This window comes from Halyomorpha halys, unplaced genomic scaffold (assembly GCF_000696795.3).
Source record: "Halyomorpha halys isolate HHAL.00 unplaced genomic scaffold, Hhal_1.1 Scaffold421.1, whole genome shotgun sequence".
Classification (NCBI taxonomy): domain Eukaryota; kingdom Metazoa; phylum Arthropoda; class Insecta; order Hemiptera; family Pentatomidae; genus Halyomorpha; species Halyomorpha halys.
Window position 1 is genome coordinate 1,543,987 of NW_027109834.1, and position 11,925 is coordinate 1,555,911.

At 31.1% G+C, this 11,925-nt stretch overlaps 1 protein-coding gene across 1 annotated transcript in view; it reads left to right on the top strand.

The window, feature by feature from the left end:
- The first annotated feature begins 9,852 nt into the window (after positions 1-9,852).
- LOC106692216 (phosphatidylinositol-binding clathrin assembly protein unc-11) overlaps positions 9,853-11,925 on the top strand; it is a 25,569-nt gene continuing 23,496 nt past the window's right edge. The window contains exon 1 of the mRNA XM_067048005.1: positions 9,853-9,868. Coding sequence (XP_066904106.1) covers positions 9,853-9,868 — 16 coding nt within the window. The remainder of the gene's footprint in view (positions 9,869-11,925) is intronic.

Here is an 11,925-nt window from a genome sequence, read left to right on the forward strand (position 1 = left end):
TCATAGAAACCTCAACATCCAATTGATAACTGAGATGCCTAGATGAAGAAGCTGTGTAAACTTAAAAACATAACAACCTCCAAAAAAAAAAAATAAAAATAAATAAAGAACTTCGTTTTCTTAAAATTTACTAATTATAGCATAACTCGTAACTCTTTATCCACTAACCCCTTCAATTATTACTTGTCATTAATATATAACTAAAACAAAAATTATTTAAAAATACTAAACATAGGCTTATATCTAAAAAAAAAATACTTGTAAAGAACATATTTTTTTTTTTTATATTCAACGTTTGTCTGATTCAGAAAAATAGGACAGTGGAAAACAGGGTTATTTAAATGCATGCTTAAGACAGCATATCTCACATTAACAGCTAAAAAGAAGGGAAGACTGTCGTTTTCTCAAATGCTCCTCCGGTTTTCCTTCAGCTGTGTAATGTCTTGGAGTCATGTGTCGTCTCTTCTCTTATTTGTGGGTACTTTTTGCTGTTGGTGTGAGTTGCGCTGATCTTAGAACTGCATTTATTTCATGTTTTCCTGCCCTGATGGTGCTTGAATGATTATATACACACTCACGCACACACACATTTAAGATAGCTATGTTAATATATACGAATGTTAACAATAAATTTTAACAACTGGTCCAAATTCTCTCTGTGTGGTCATAAACATTGCCCCACTTTTTGATGACAAAAAGCAAAACAAAACGCACTGATATCAACATTGTGTGAATTAGCAGCTTCTTCTTTTATTTGTTCTCTGAAGAAATGAGGTTTAAATTTCGGACACTTCTGACTCCTTTGAGGTCAATAATTTTAAGTATTAAAAAACGATATATTCAAAATCTGGTGCAAACAAATCACTATGGAGGTACTAAATAGTGGAAGGGTTTCCGCTGAGAAGGTATATTGCATAGTACATAATTAAACAAAACTACTTTTTTTTTTTTTCATAAATCGCGCCTGATTTCTAGCAATGAAAATAGCAAGAAATCTATTCTTAATTCTTAGCGAAGGTTTTACATGTGCAGGAGAACTGAAACTATGTTAATTTAGTCAAAGGTATGATAAATTTTTCCCCCATCTCTGAAAAATGTGAAGCAATGTTAGTTAAAAAATTTAAGAGAGGAAGATTTTTTTCATTTAGTTAAATTGTTAATTATGTTAATTTACTGTCCCTTTTTTTTATTGTATTATATAGCTTTCGATTGAAGTGTAGAAATTGCTGAAGGGAAAAACAGAAAGTGTAAATACATATTGGTTCTTCTACTTTAAGGTGTATCATTTTTATCAAGAACAGCTTTCCTTTTATAAAAAGTAAAAAAAGGTACTATTACTTCTTCTAGTAAGGTCTTTGTTACTTTTTTGTCAAAGAGCGCACCATACTGACTTACTCCTTTTTGCTTTGAGATCAAGTTACAAAGAAGCCATCTAGAAGGGATCTAGTTAATTATAATAGGTCTTCCTGAATTAATTAAAACTTAAATTCATTGACCAACTGAATCATTTTAATTTAGATACATTTTAGGCGTGACACTAAAAGAAAAATCACTAGTAGTTTTATATAAAAGGTTCGTTTCTTCTAAATAGGACAGATCCGGTTTTAAGTATATTGAGAGGGCCACATAAACCTCAAAAGCAGTCTCCTTTATGGTCCTCTTATCGTCGTATCTTAGAAAGGAATTATTACTCCCCCCCCCTCCTTTATTTTTCTCAATTCTTCCTCCGGAATCATAATCAGCACTAGGGTGGGGATGTCAAATGCCATTTCTCAGAACCACTATAAAATAAATTTTGACAGAAGCAGGTGGGAATCAAACCGAAATGTTTTGAATCGGGAACTCTGGGACCATTGCACCAACGTATTCGCCTAGCAGGTACTCTACTAACTTTTATTTTTAAAAATAATCTTATTGGTTATGGAATCCTCACACAAGACTAAAAAGACAAGAAACTGCTCGTAGATTCCGACTATTGCAACATTTACTAGACAAACGGTCTAAATTGCCAATCCATTACAAAAGACTGATCTACATGACTATTATAAGGCCTATCTGGACATACGGAGTTGAGCTTTGGGGCTACACTAAACCATCAAATTCCTCCAGAATCCAATCCTTACAGTCCAAAATCCTTCGTAAAATCCTTAATGCTCCTTACTTTGTCACAAATCAAGTCATCCATCAGGACCTCAATATTCCATATGTTGCCGATTTGGCCAGAACCAGATACCGTTCCTTCCATAATAAACTTCTCAACCACCTAAATCCACTTGTTTCTAACCTGGCTTCTCCTTCATAACCTAATAATCCTCCTAGGCGTCTGAAAAGAAGATGGCCTCGAGATCTTCTCCTCTAGAAATGTTATTGGAGTTCTATCAGTGGGTAGATTCTCCACATGTTTTTATCATGTCACTATGTCACCTACAGCAAATTTACTTGTTGTATATATGTGTATACAGTTGTAAATATCAATAAATAAATTATTTTAAAAAAAATCTTATTGGTTAAATTACTGTCAGTTATATATTATATAATAAACACGTGTGTAAAATGCCAGGAGTTTCTTTTATACAGTTGCTATTTTAATTTATTAAATTCTTATGTAATTTGTCATGTTAAGAAGTGATTTTATTATAACTTTCAAGATTTAATTATTACAGATAAAATCTATTGTTTTCAGCTCTATCGTTATTTTATGGATGTTTAAATTATAATGGTTGACATCTGTGTTTTCCCTCTTAAGCTGAGTAAACAGATTTCTCTCATCTACTTCATTAAACTTCTTTTCCTTTTTGTGCTCGGATTCTCCGAAAAATGTTCAGAGCTTACTTGCTCTTTAAAAGGAATGTGAGATTGGAACTACATAAAGAAACGTAAAATTATAGAAAGTGAAGTAATGCCTCGGCAGACCTCAAAGAGGCAACAACAGCAGTGAAGAAGAGACCAAGCTAAAAATTTGTTTTTTTTCTTATTCCGTAATTTTATTTAGTGTAACTATTTTAATCTGCCACAGTCTTGTGCAGTAATAGTGATAACTGAGCATATTCGTAACATAATCAGTAATATAATTTACACTCACACACAAATAGAAAATAAAAATAAAATCAGAATTAAAATATCTACAAGCATAGTATTAAACATTCAAGATTAACTATATTTTACTTTATTTTGAGAGTTACACTAAGGGACCAGAATTGTTTAAAAAACAAAACAAATAAAACTTTATCTATACCCCCATTTTTGAAAAGTAGCCATTCTTCCGCAAAGAAATTATTTGATGGTGGGTAGTACTGTCTTCACATGCATAACAAACTTAATGCCATGATACCGTCACCGTTTATGGAATGATAGTAGTGATATAGGACGAAATGATGTCTCTTTTTGTCGTCAAACTGACGATACCTTCTGTTAGTATGTTAGTTACTTTTATTATTTATATTTACTTTTTTTAATCCACATTTTTATTTTCACCTATATCATATTAAGATTATGAAATAAATACAGGTACTTATAGCAACGATATTTTGTGCCACTGTTCTAAATAATGGGACGTCTTTGATAAGTGAAAGACCCGGTATCCTGAAAATCCCGCAATACGGCTTTGCAGAGGGGGCGGAACGCCCTTCGGCGCCGGGTATCCTCGAAATCAAGGGCTTCTTTGTATTGGAAAATGTTTGCTTATTTTAATGTTTACCTTGCTCCTGTTCAATCGTATATTTGAGGCTTACAATCCAAAACCAGGCGGGTCCGTTTTCCAATTTTTTTTTTTTTTTATTTATCGTGCAACAATGTTTGAAAGGATTTCTTCTAAAAGCTATTGAATTGCGTGCGAATAAACTGATTTTGCAAGAAATCCTTTTCCCACTAAGGTGTAACAATCTAGTTCAAAACCAGTAATAGGAATGAAAAAAAATAATAACAAAACTTGGAAAATAGAATTGAATGATTTTGTAATTCTACGTTACATTTGTAAAAATCATGAATACTATAAAGAACTGATTGTAATTCAAATCTAGAAGAACATAAACTTCACTTTTAAGTGTGATTCCGTGTACAATTTTCGAGTTTACTGTCTCAATAGGAAACTGTTGAAATTTATAATCCATTCATTCTTAGTAACTTTGCAAAGTGAGGTTGTGCGAAAGTTTGCCGGCTTAACTAAGTACACTAAGAGTAATAGTATTACAGGGTAAGTTAGTTATGGCAGGTGTACTGAAAGCTGAGAGGGCGGATCTCAGTTGCGATTTGCCACAGCAATGTTTATATTTGATAAAATATTTTTTTCTACCTCTTCCACATATATAAATATAGTTTTAACAGGTTCCTAAACGGAGTGTCGCCTCAAACAAATGCCACTTTTTTAAAACTTTCCAAAAAAAAAATTAATACATAAAAAATATATGAAATTTCAAATATGCAGTGCATTCCAACATTTCCTTTGCACTGTTTTTCTTATCTTGTAAGGATAATCGTGCCGTTATTTATTTATAGCTCGACAAAGGAGCAAAATTTTCGTAGCCCATGGTGCCGTGGGCTTTTTTAGTTCAACAAGAGTGCCGCCAAATGTTTTTAAGCCAACAAGGGTAAACATCTAGGAACCTGTGATTAAGTTGGATTGCAAATTCATCATATCCAATCGAAAACCTCGTACCTTAGGTGCTTTGTTTTTCCATTTTATTATTCAGAAATGTAAAAAATTTCGTAATTGATCATGTATACTTAAAGAAAACCGTCGTTCCTTTTTTATGTATTCTACCTTCGAAACCATATTTCTAGATTATGTTAATATATGGTGTGACTGGTAAAATTGGTATTTCCTTCGGAACCCAAAAAATATTTGCTAGTGGTTGAGAATTTAATTGAGTTAACAAACCTGTGATAAGTTTTATTTAAATGAGACTGGTATCCTGTACCTTCGGGTCAGGATTATTTTTGAAGAAAACTCGGTGAGAATGTTAACATGAGCCAGAAGAGGTAGGACTCATCGTAAATATGTAGAAGTGAAGGTATGTCGGACGTGCCCTGAGTTGCATGAGCGAATACATGGGCCCGCCGTACTCTCCATGAGTCACACATCACTGACTCATTGCCGGCTTTTGCTTTTGTCATCCAGTTACCTTATCCATGTTCTTGTCTTCTCCTTACTCGAGAATGATACACAACTTTCAAGTGCCCTTCACCCTCCTTTTGTTCTTGGTCATTTTTTCTAATATTCTACTAATTATACTATTTTCTACTTTGTGGTATGATGAATATATTGACAACAAGGAATTAGATTTTATTATTTAGTTACTTAAATATTGTATGTTTAAAGATGTCGAATATTATACCTAGTCTCCCTCCTCTTCATTCCCACAAGACTTCCCCAATGTTATTATTTTTGTGTGAGTGTCTACTGCGTATTGTTATCACCCAAAACATAGCATTCATACCATAATGTTCTACGAGTATAAGAGAGTATTCAGCCGTGCCTCGAGATATTGAATGAAAAAAAAAAATCTTAAATAAAAGCAGGCTGTATATATATGCTTGTAATTCCTTCCTCACTCAGTGACTTATTTCTCTGTGTATTTCAAATTATCATATGAAGTTGAAAAAGTTATTATTTGCTGTCCCTCCTTTACTTTGGATGTGCAATAAGGTTGAGTTTCAACAAATAAGTGGTTAAAAAAAAAAATTAAAACATTTTGAAAAAAAAAAGTTTTCGAATGACTCAAAACTTACATCCATTGAAAACGTTTAGCAACTTATTTAAAATAAAGTGAAAATCTCTATAATATAAAACTAAAATAATCTAAATCGGAGCAGCATTAGCAAAGATTTGTGATCGTATGTAAGATAAAGTATTATCCGGAGATCACTAAAAACATTTTTATTATTTCTCCCAAATTTGAGGAATATAATGTCTACATCTAGGAAAAAATCAAGGGAGTGTAGTCAATTTTACTTATTTAAAAATGTCTGTAAAATTCTGCAGATGTCGAGCAGAACTGCCTTTTATGCTAATTTTAGGTTCCCAAGTTCAAAATTAATCCGTGTGAAATTCACTTTCTCGAGGCGGTGTGAGAATTTGAATTCAAAGATAAGCTCCTGGTATAATCTAATTTTTTCTTTGCTTGTCAATAGATTGGTATCGTTCGGATTGCTATATCAATGCCTCTTGCCATTTTATTTCATCTGTGAATAACCAAAATGTTCAAGCGGTTATGCAATAATCTGTGGTCAGTGATAATTTGTTCATCCCAATAAACTTTTATGGCGAAATTTTCCAAAAGTTTTTCTGGTGTTACTTCGATTGTGAGCGACCTGGTCATTGACCAGTAGTCCTAAGTTTCTGCAAATTTTGGTGGTACATTTTGGTCTAATTATTATGCCTTATCAGATTGTCTATTCCTGCCAGTGTCTCGAACCCATTCATCGCAGGCTGAATAGTTGTATGTGTCCTAGAGCAAAGACGATATTTATGTATATCTCTTCTAGAATCTGCATCCTGTATGCCTTGATTCCAACATCTTGATCCTGGGTAGCTATCGAAAACTGTGTGTAGCCATAGATTTATTGTTATTATTTTTATCTTCATGTCCTGTCAATTAAGATCAATACAAGTGAATCTGATATATTACTTTAAGAGACCTGAGGGACAGCAGTAAGCAGTGGCACCTATTCCAGGCGTAGTATAAAATTGAATTATGAGGCGAAGAGATTCCTCGTCCAGCTCTTCATCAGTCTTATACCGGCGCTATCTGGCTTGATTTTGGTCATCAATGAGAGTGTTAAGATGCCCGTTTAATTTTTCATGGTATCATTTGTAGTTGGTCCGTATGTACTCGTCAACAGTTGGCATGTGAAGGTCAGTATGTAAAATTATGTTGTTGGCATACCACGGAGCTTTTGTAATTTTCCTTAATGATTTTGCCTGAAAGATTTAGAGTTTGGTAATGTGAGCTTTTTTTCTCTCTAAATATTTGTGATAGGCCCAAATTTCTTTCAGTAAGTATTAATTTTCTGGTTTGTTGTTGGTGTATGTGTGCCTGCGCGCGTGGACCACAATTCAATTAAAGGATCTAACATGTTTTTTATTTTTAATAAATTATTAATTTGAGCCATAATTAAAGGTTCTTCTTAACCGTAAATATATGATTAATCTTTTTTATTTTGACTACCCGCGAAAATCATGTTTCAGTTGCAACCGAGATCACCTAGTTCAGCGGTTCACCTAGTGGGTGCCCCAAGGGAATGCCAGGGGTGCTGCTAGCAAATACCACATACCTCAACATATTACAAAAAGAAAAGAAAAAAGTAATATTGAAATAGCAAATATACGATGCATCTCAGAATTTACTCTGCACTGTTTTTTTTCCCTTCTTTTCCTACTTATTCATTCGCTCTAAGGATAATTGTGCCCCAATAATTAAATTTTTTTTTAGCTCAACAAGGGTGCAGCGAAATTTTTTGTTGCCGAAACAGAGTGGTGCGACAAAAAAAGTTTGGGATCTGGTTACCTAATTCATATATAGTTAAAATTGTTTTGGACATATTTTTGAGCAATATGCCAAATATCTGTTGATAAATTGAATTAACTGAAAATACCTAGTTGTTTCCTTTTTTACATTTAACTGCTCTAGGTTTAACGTTTTTATTTTTATCTTTGATTTTTTAAATACAATTTTAATGGGATCTTAATCACTTATGTTTATCAAAGATTTGTTTCAACTGAACTATGAGTATTATTTCATACTGGAACCTAGGTTTATTGTTCATTCATCGGTACATAATTCCTCTAAGTAAAAAGCGCTTAACAATAACTATACATTCTTCTGATGGAGAAACGAGAAGTGGCCAATTGTATGGTAATTTCGCTGCATTTAGTGGAAGTTAATGGTTTTTAACGTCAAGCATTGTTCTGTAACTCTAATTTACAAAGTGATATTCGTCGTGATATATACTTATTAATTAGCTGATATCAATAGTCATTCTGCTTCATTAATGTATTCAGGCTTCTGTTGGTAAAATACAAACAGAAATAGAATTTCAGCTAGAAACGGCATTTCTAGTGTGTTCAGAAAATTGGATTATAAGGTAATTTCTATAATTATTATCCACATCGACCAAAACATTATTTTTATTTAATAATTTTTTTTTAATCACTTAGTTTTTGATTTACACGTATTTGAATTGACCTCTGCAGTTGTGAAACACGATGTAATTAGTGTGCATTCTTCCTTTCCGGTTCCGTGGGGCCCGTGGTCGTCACCTGCTTAGTTGCAGCTTCGCCTTATTAAATACTATGCGTGTTTTTGATATTTCTGCTATCGTCCTATTAACATTTTTATTTGTTAAGTGGTTTAATAAAAAATCTAGAGTTTCAAAAATTCAAAGTGTCATTTATTTCTCAAAAAAATTAAGTATCAAGCTAAAAGTTTATTTTACATTGCTATGTTTATTTTATTGGTTTTACGCAGTAATTTCTAAATTGCTATCAACAACAACCTTGTGGCGGATTAAACTCATTGCTCTTATATATTAGAAATATCAGGGCTGTAAGACCCAGATTCGAGTTCGGTTTTGACAGACTATTTATTTTTTGTTATATCAGCTGTCTGTCAATTCTGAGCTCGGTATATCCTGGGACTCATCAAAATTCTAAAAAATTAATGTCTGTTTCTTCTTTTGGTTTTGGGAGAAATCAGATCAAGTTTAGATGCTGATCACATCACCTGCTTGTTTTGCCTTTAGTCTAGAAACAATGCTTCCTTGAATAGTTCTTTTGAGCCTTGAGTTTTTCTTTTACTGGGGATTGTATTGAAGTTTATAATACCTTGTTATTATTATATTATACGTTTAAGTAATGCGAAATTCTGTTCTTACATTTCACGTTAAAATCAAACGATGTGACCTCCAAACTAGAGTTGACAGGAAGCCGTTAGACAAGTTTGTCCTTCCGGAAGTTGTTTTTTTTTTTCTCCTTCGTCTAATGGAGGCGTCCTAAAATAAAAACACCGACCTTTGAAGGGACAAGGAGGTAGATTGTGACGCATAAGTGAGTGTTTATAAATAGTTTGTTGTTTAGCGGCTCGCTGAACAGCACTGTCATCGCATCATTGGCTGCCGCGTAAATCTCTGCTTTTGTTAAATTGACTCAGCCGGTCTTGAGTTTTCTCTTTCTTTCTTGCATGGGCTTGCGAAGTTCTTGGATTAGATAATGAACGAATCTAGAAAGAGTTAATTTACGTGGATTAAGTGGGACAAATTGAAAACATAATTAGGCGTATATGATATTTTGTATATTTCTTTTATTATTGTGAAACTTATTCACATGTTAGTATTATCTTATGTCCTTTTATGAACTTCAAATTGCCCGTGTCTCTGTTAAAATAATTGTAAATATTAATCAATTGGTAACACTAAAACAGAAAACAACTAATTTTGAAAGTTATTATATGATTGAGAATATAATAAAATTATTACATATGTAAATTGAAGGGATGGACGCGTTTAGAAGAAATCCTTGTTTGATAGTGAAGTAGAATATTTACTGATTAACGCTAATGAAAATTACAAACAAAATGGGACATATTCTAAAAAAGGAAAAATAAAAACCCTTAACTGAGATATTTTAAAAAATATCATTATTAAAAAACATTGTTGCTGTGCAGAAACCTTCCAAACGGGTCCTCTATGGTGTAAAAATGTAGAATGATAAAAAATAAAAAAAGTAGTTGAATCCAGGTTTAATTATTCCAAGAAAAATAGGTATGAAAGTGATTATTATTTTTTTAATTACCTAATTAGTGTTCCGAGAAAGTTTCTGGAGTAAAAATGTTTTATTTCATATAATTTGTTTTTGTGATGATTCCTGATAATGGTAAATGGCCGTTTTGTTCCCCCTGTTTGAGGGGTAAATCTCCCAGGGACTGACCAAAGTGTAGCACAGTGATTAAGAAACCCCAAATTCGTGGCCAAAGACATACTATTGGTTTAATTGATTGATTTAGAACTACATTAATTTTGTAGAACATTTTCGTCTACTGGAAGGAGGGGGTCAGTTATTATTTTTTTTGTTTCCACTAAGTAAATAATTTTACTGTCTTAGTGAAATTAAGTAACAACCAGGTAATCAAGAGTTTCCTTTCTTTCTTTATTTGGCTATGTAAAAAATATTAATAGTTACAAAATACACTAAAAACTAGTTTGTTTTTTTCTTGATTGAGTATTTGTAAGTAAAAAATGTAACTATAATTATTTAATAAACCATATTTAACAGTTTTTTTTTTCATTATTATTAAGTAAACACTTTAATCATATTAGTAAAATATATGTTATGAAATTTTAAATTTGATAATAATAAAACTCCATTATGCAAATATTCTTTTAATATTTCTGGGTGGGTTTATTGATTCATAACTGACAGAGATGTTTGAATTAAGCTAAGCCAATAATGAGTAATAAGTAATTAAATGCTTTACCTATGTAAATTTAACTTACATCCAAATAAATAAATATTGTTCATCTTTATTTATTACTCTTATTCTGTTGGTAATTTGCAAAATGTATTAATTAGTAATTATTGTAACATAAATAAATTAATATAGTAAAATTTTTGATTTGTATTTTCAATAAAAGATGGACCATGATTGTTTTTTTAATTATTCAGGTTGTAAATATTTGAAGGACCTGATTGTGTCAATACTTTTACTGCCCATTCTCCATTATTATTTCCCATTAGTTATACTCTTTGTTAATAAAAAAGTTGCATGAAGTGATTTTCTATTCGTGTGTTTATTCTACTTATGTTTTGAGTTTTTGTGTTGTGTAAATTTTGTTTAGTACGTTACTTAAATTTTGGTGTCAAAGAATCACTTATTCAAAATAAGTATTACATGTAGTTTATTGTAGTATATTTGTTTTATTTATTATTACTGAGGTAGCATATCATTATTTTAATGAACGTTTGAATTTGTTTTGAATATGGTCAGAAAAAATGTCGAAAAAAAGTGAATGTTTCATTTCTAAATTATCAAAATTTATTAATTTTTTTAAAAATTAACACTGAATAAACCTAAAAGAAAAAATAAGCCAGTACCTTATGCTGATTCACTTTTTAAAAATTTGTTTATAAAGAGTTAATTTTAAATACATGATAAATTTCAATTATCTTTCTTTATCAATTGTTTTCTTTTACACTATATTTTAAATAAAAAGAAGAAGATTGTAATGTTTGTCACTCTCAGAATAATCAATGGAAAAAAAAAAATAATGAAGTCAAAATATTTTTAATTTATTGGAAAATAATGATATCAGTCATCAAATTTTATTATTCAACAACTGAAACAACATATAACATCTGTGTTTATTTTATCTGCACTATTTTCTAGAAATATCATTTTGCTGAGGCATAATTATATTGTACAACACATTTTAATAAATTTATATAGCATATTCATGAGCATAATATAATGAATTTATAAAAATAGAGATTACCATTTAATTTTCCAATTTTAAAATTCAAAGTAGTTAAAAATACTCGTTCAATTTTAACAAATAACAATTTTTCATGAATTTTGTTTATAAAGTAATAAAAACATTTAGTGAGCACTGTTTTAATGAAATAGATCTTAATGATCAATTTACTGTACTATCTTCAATATAATTTATTTATTTATTAGAGGGAGAGAAAGAAAGAAATTTATTCAATCATGCTGCCCAAATACATCGGGTTGCTACACTACACAGAATACTGATCAATCCGTGATCGGACATATATAAATTTATAAATTACATTTTTTTTGATATGATACAATATAATAGAAAGATAACATTTTTTTTTTTCCCACAGTATTATTTTACAATTAATATCAGTCTACAAACTAAATACAAGCTTTTCAATTTATTCCTTTTTTTTTTTTTTCTTTCCCCTCCATT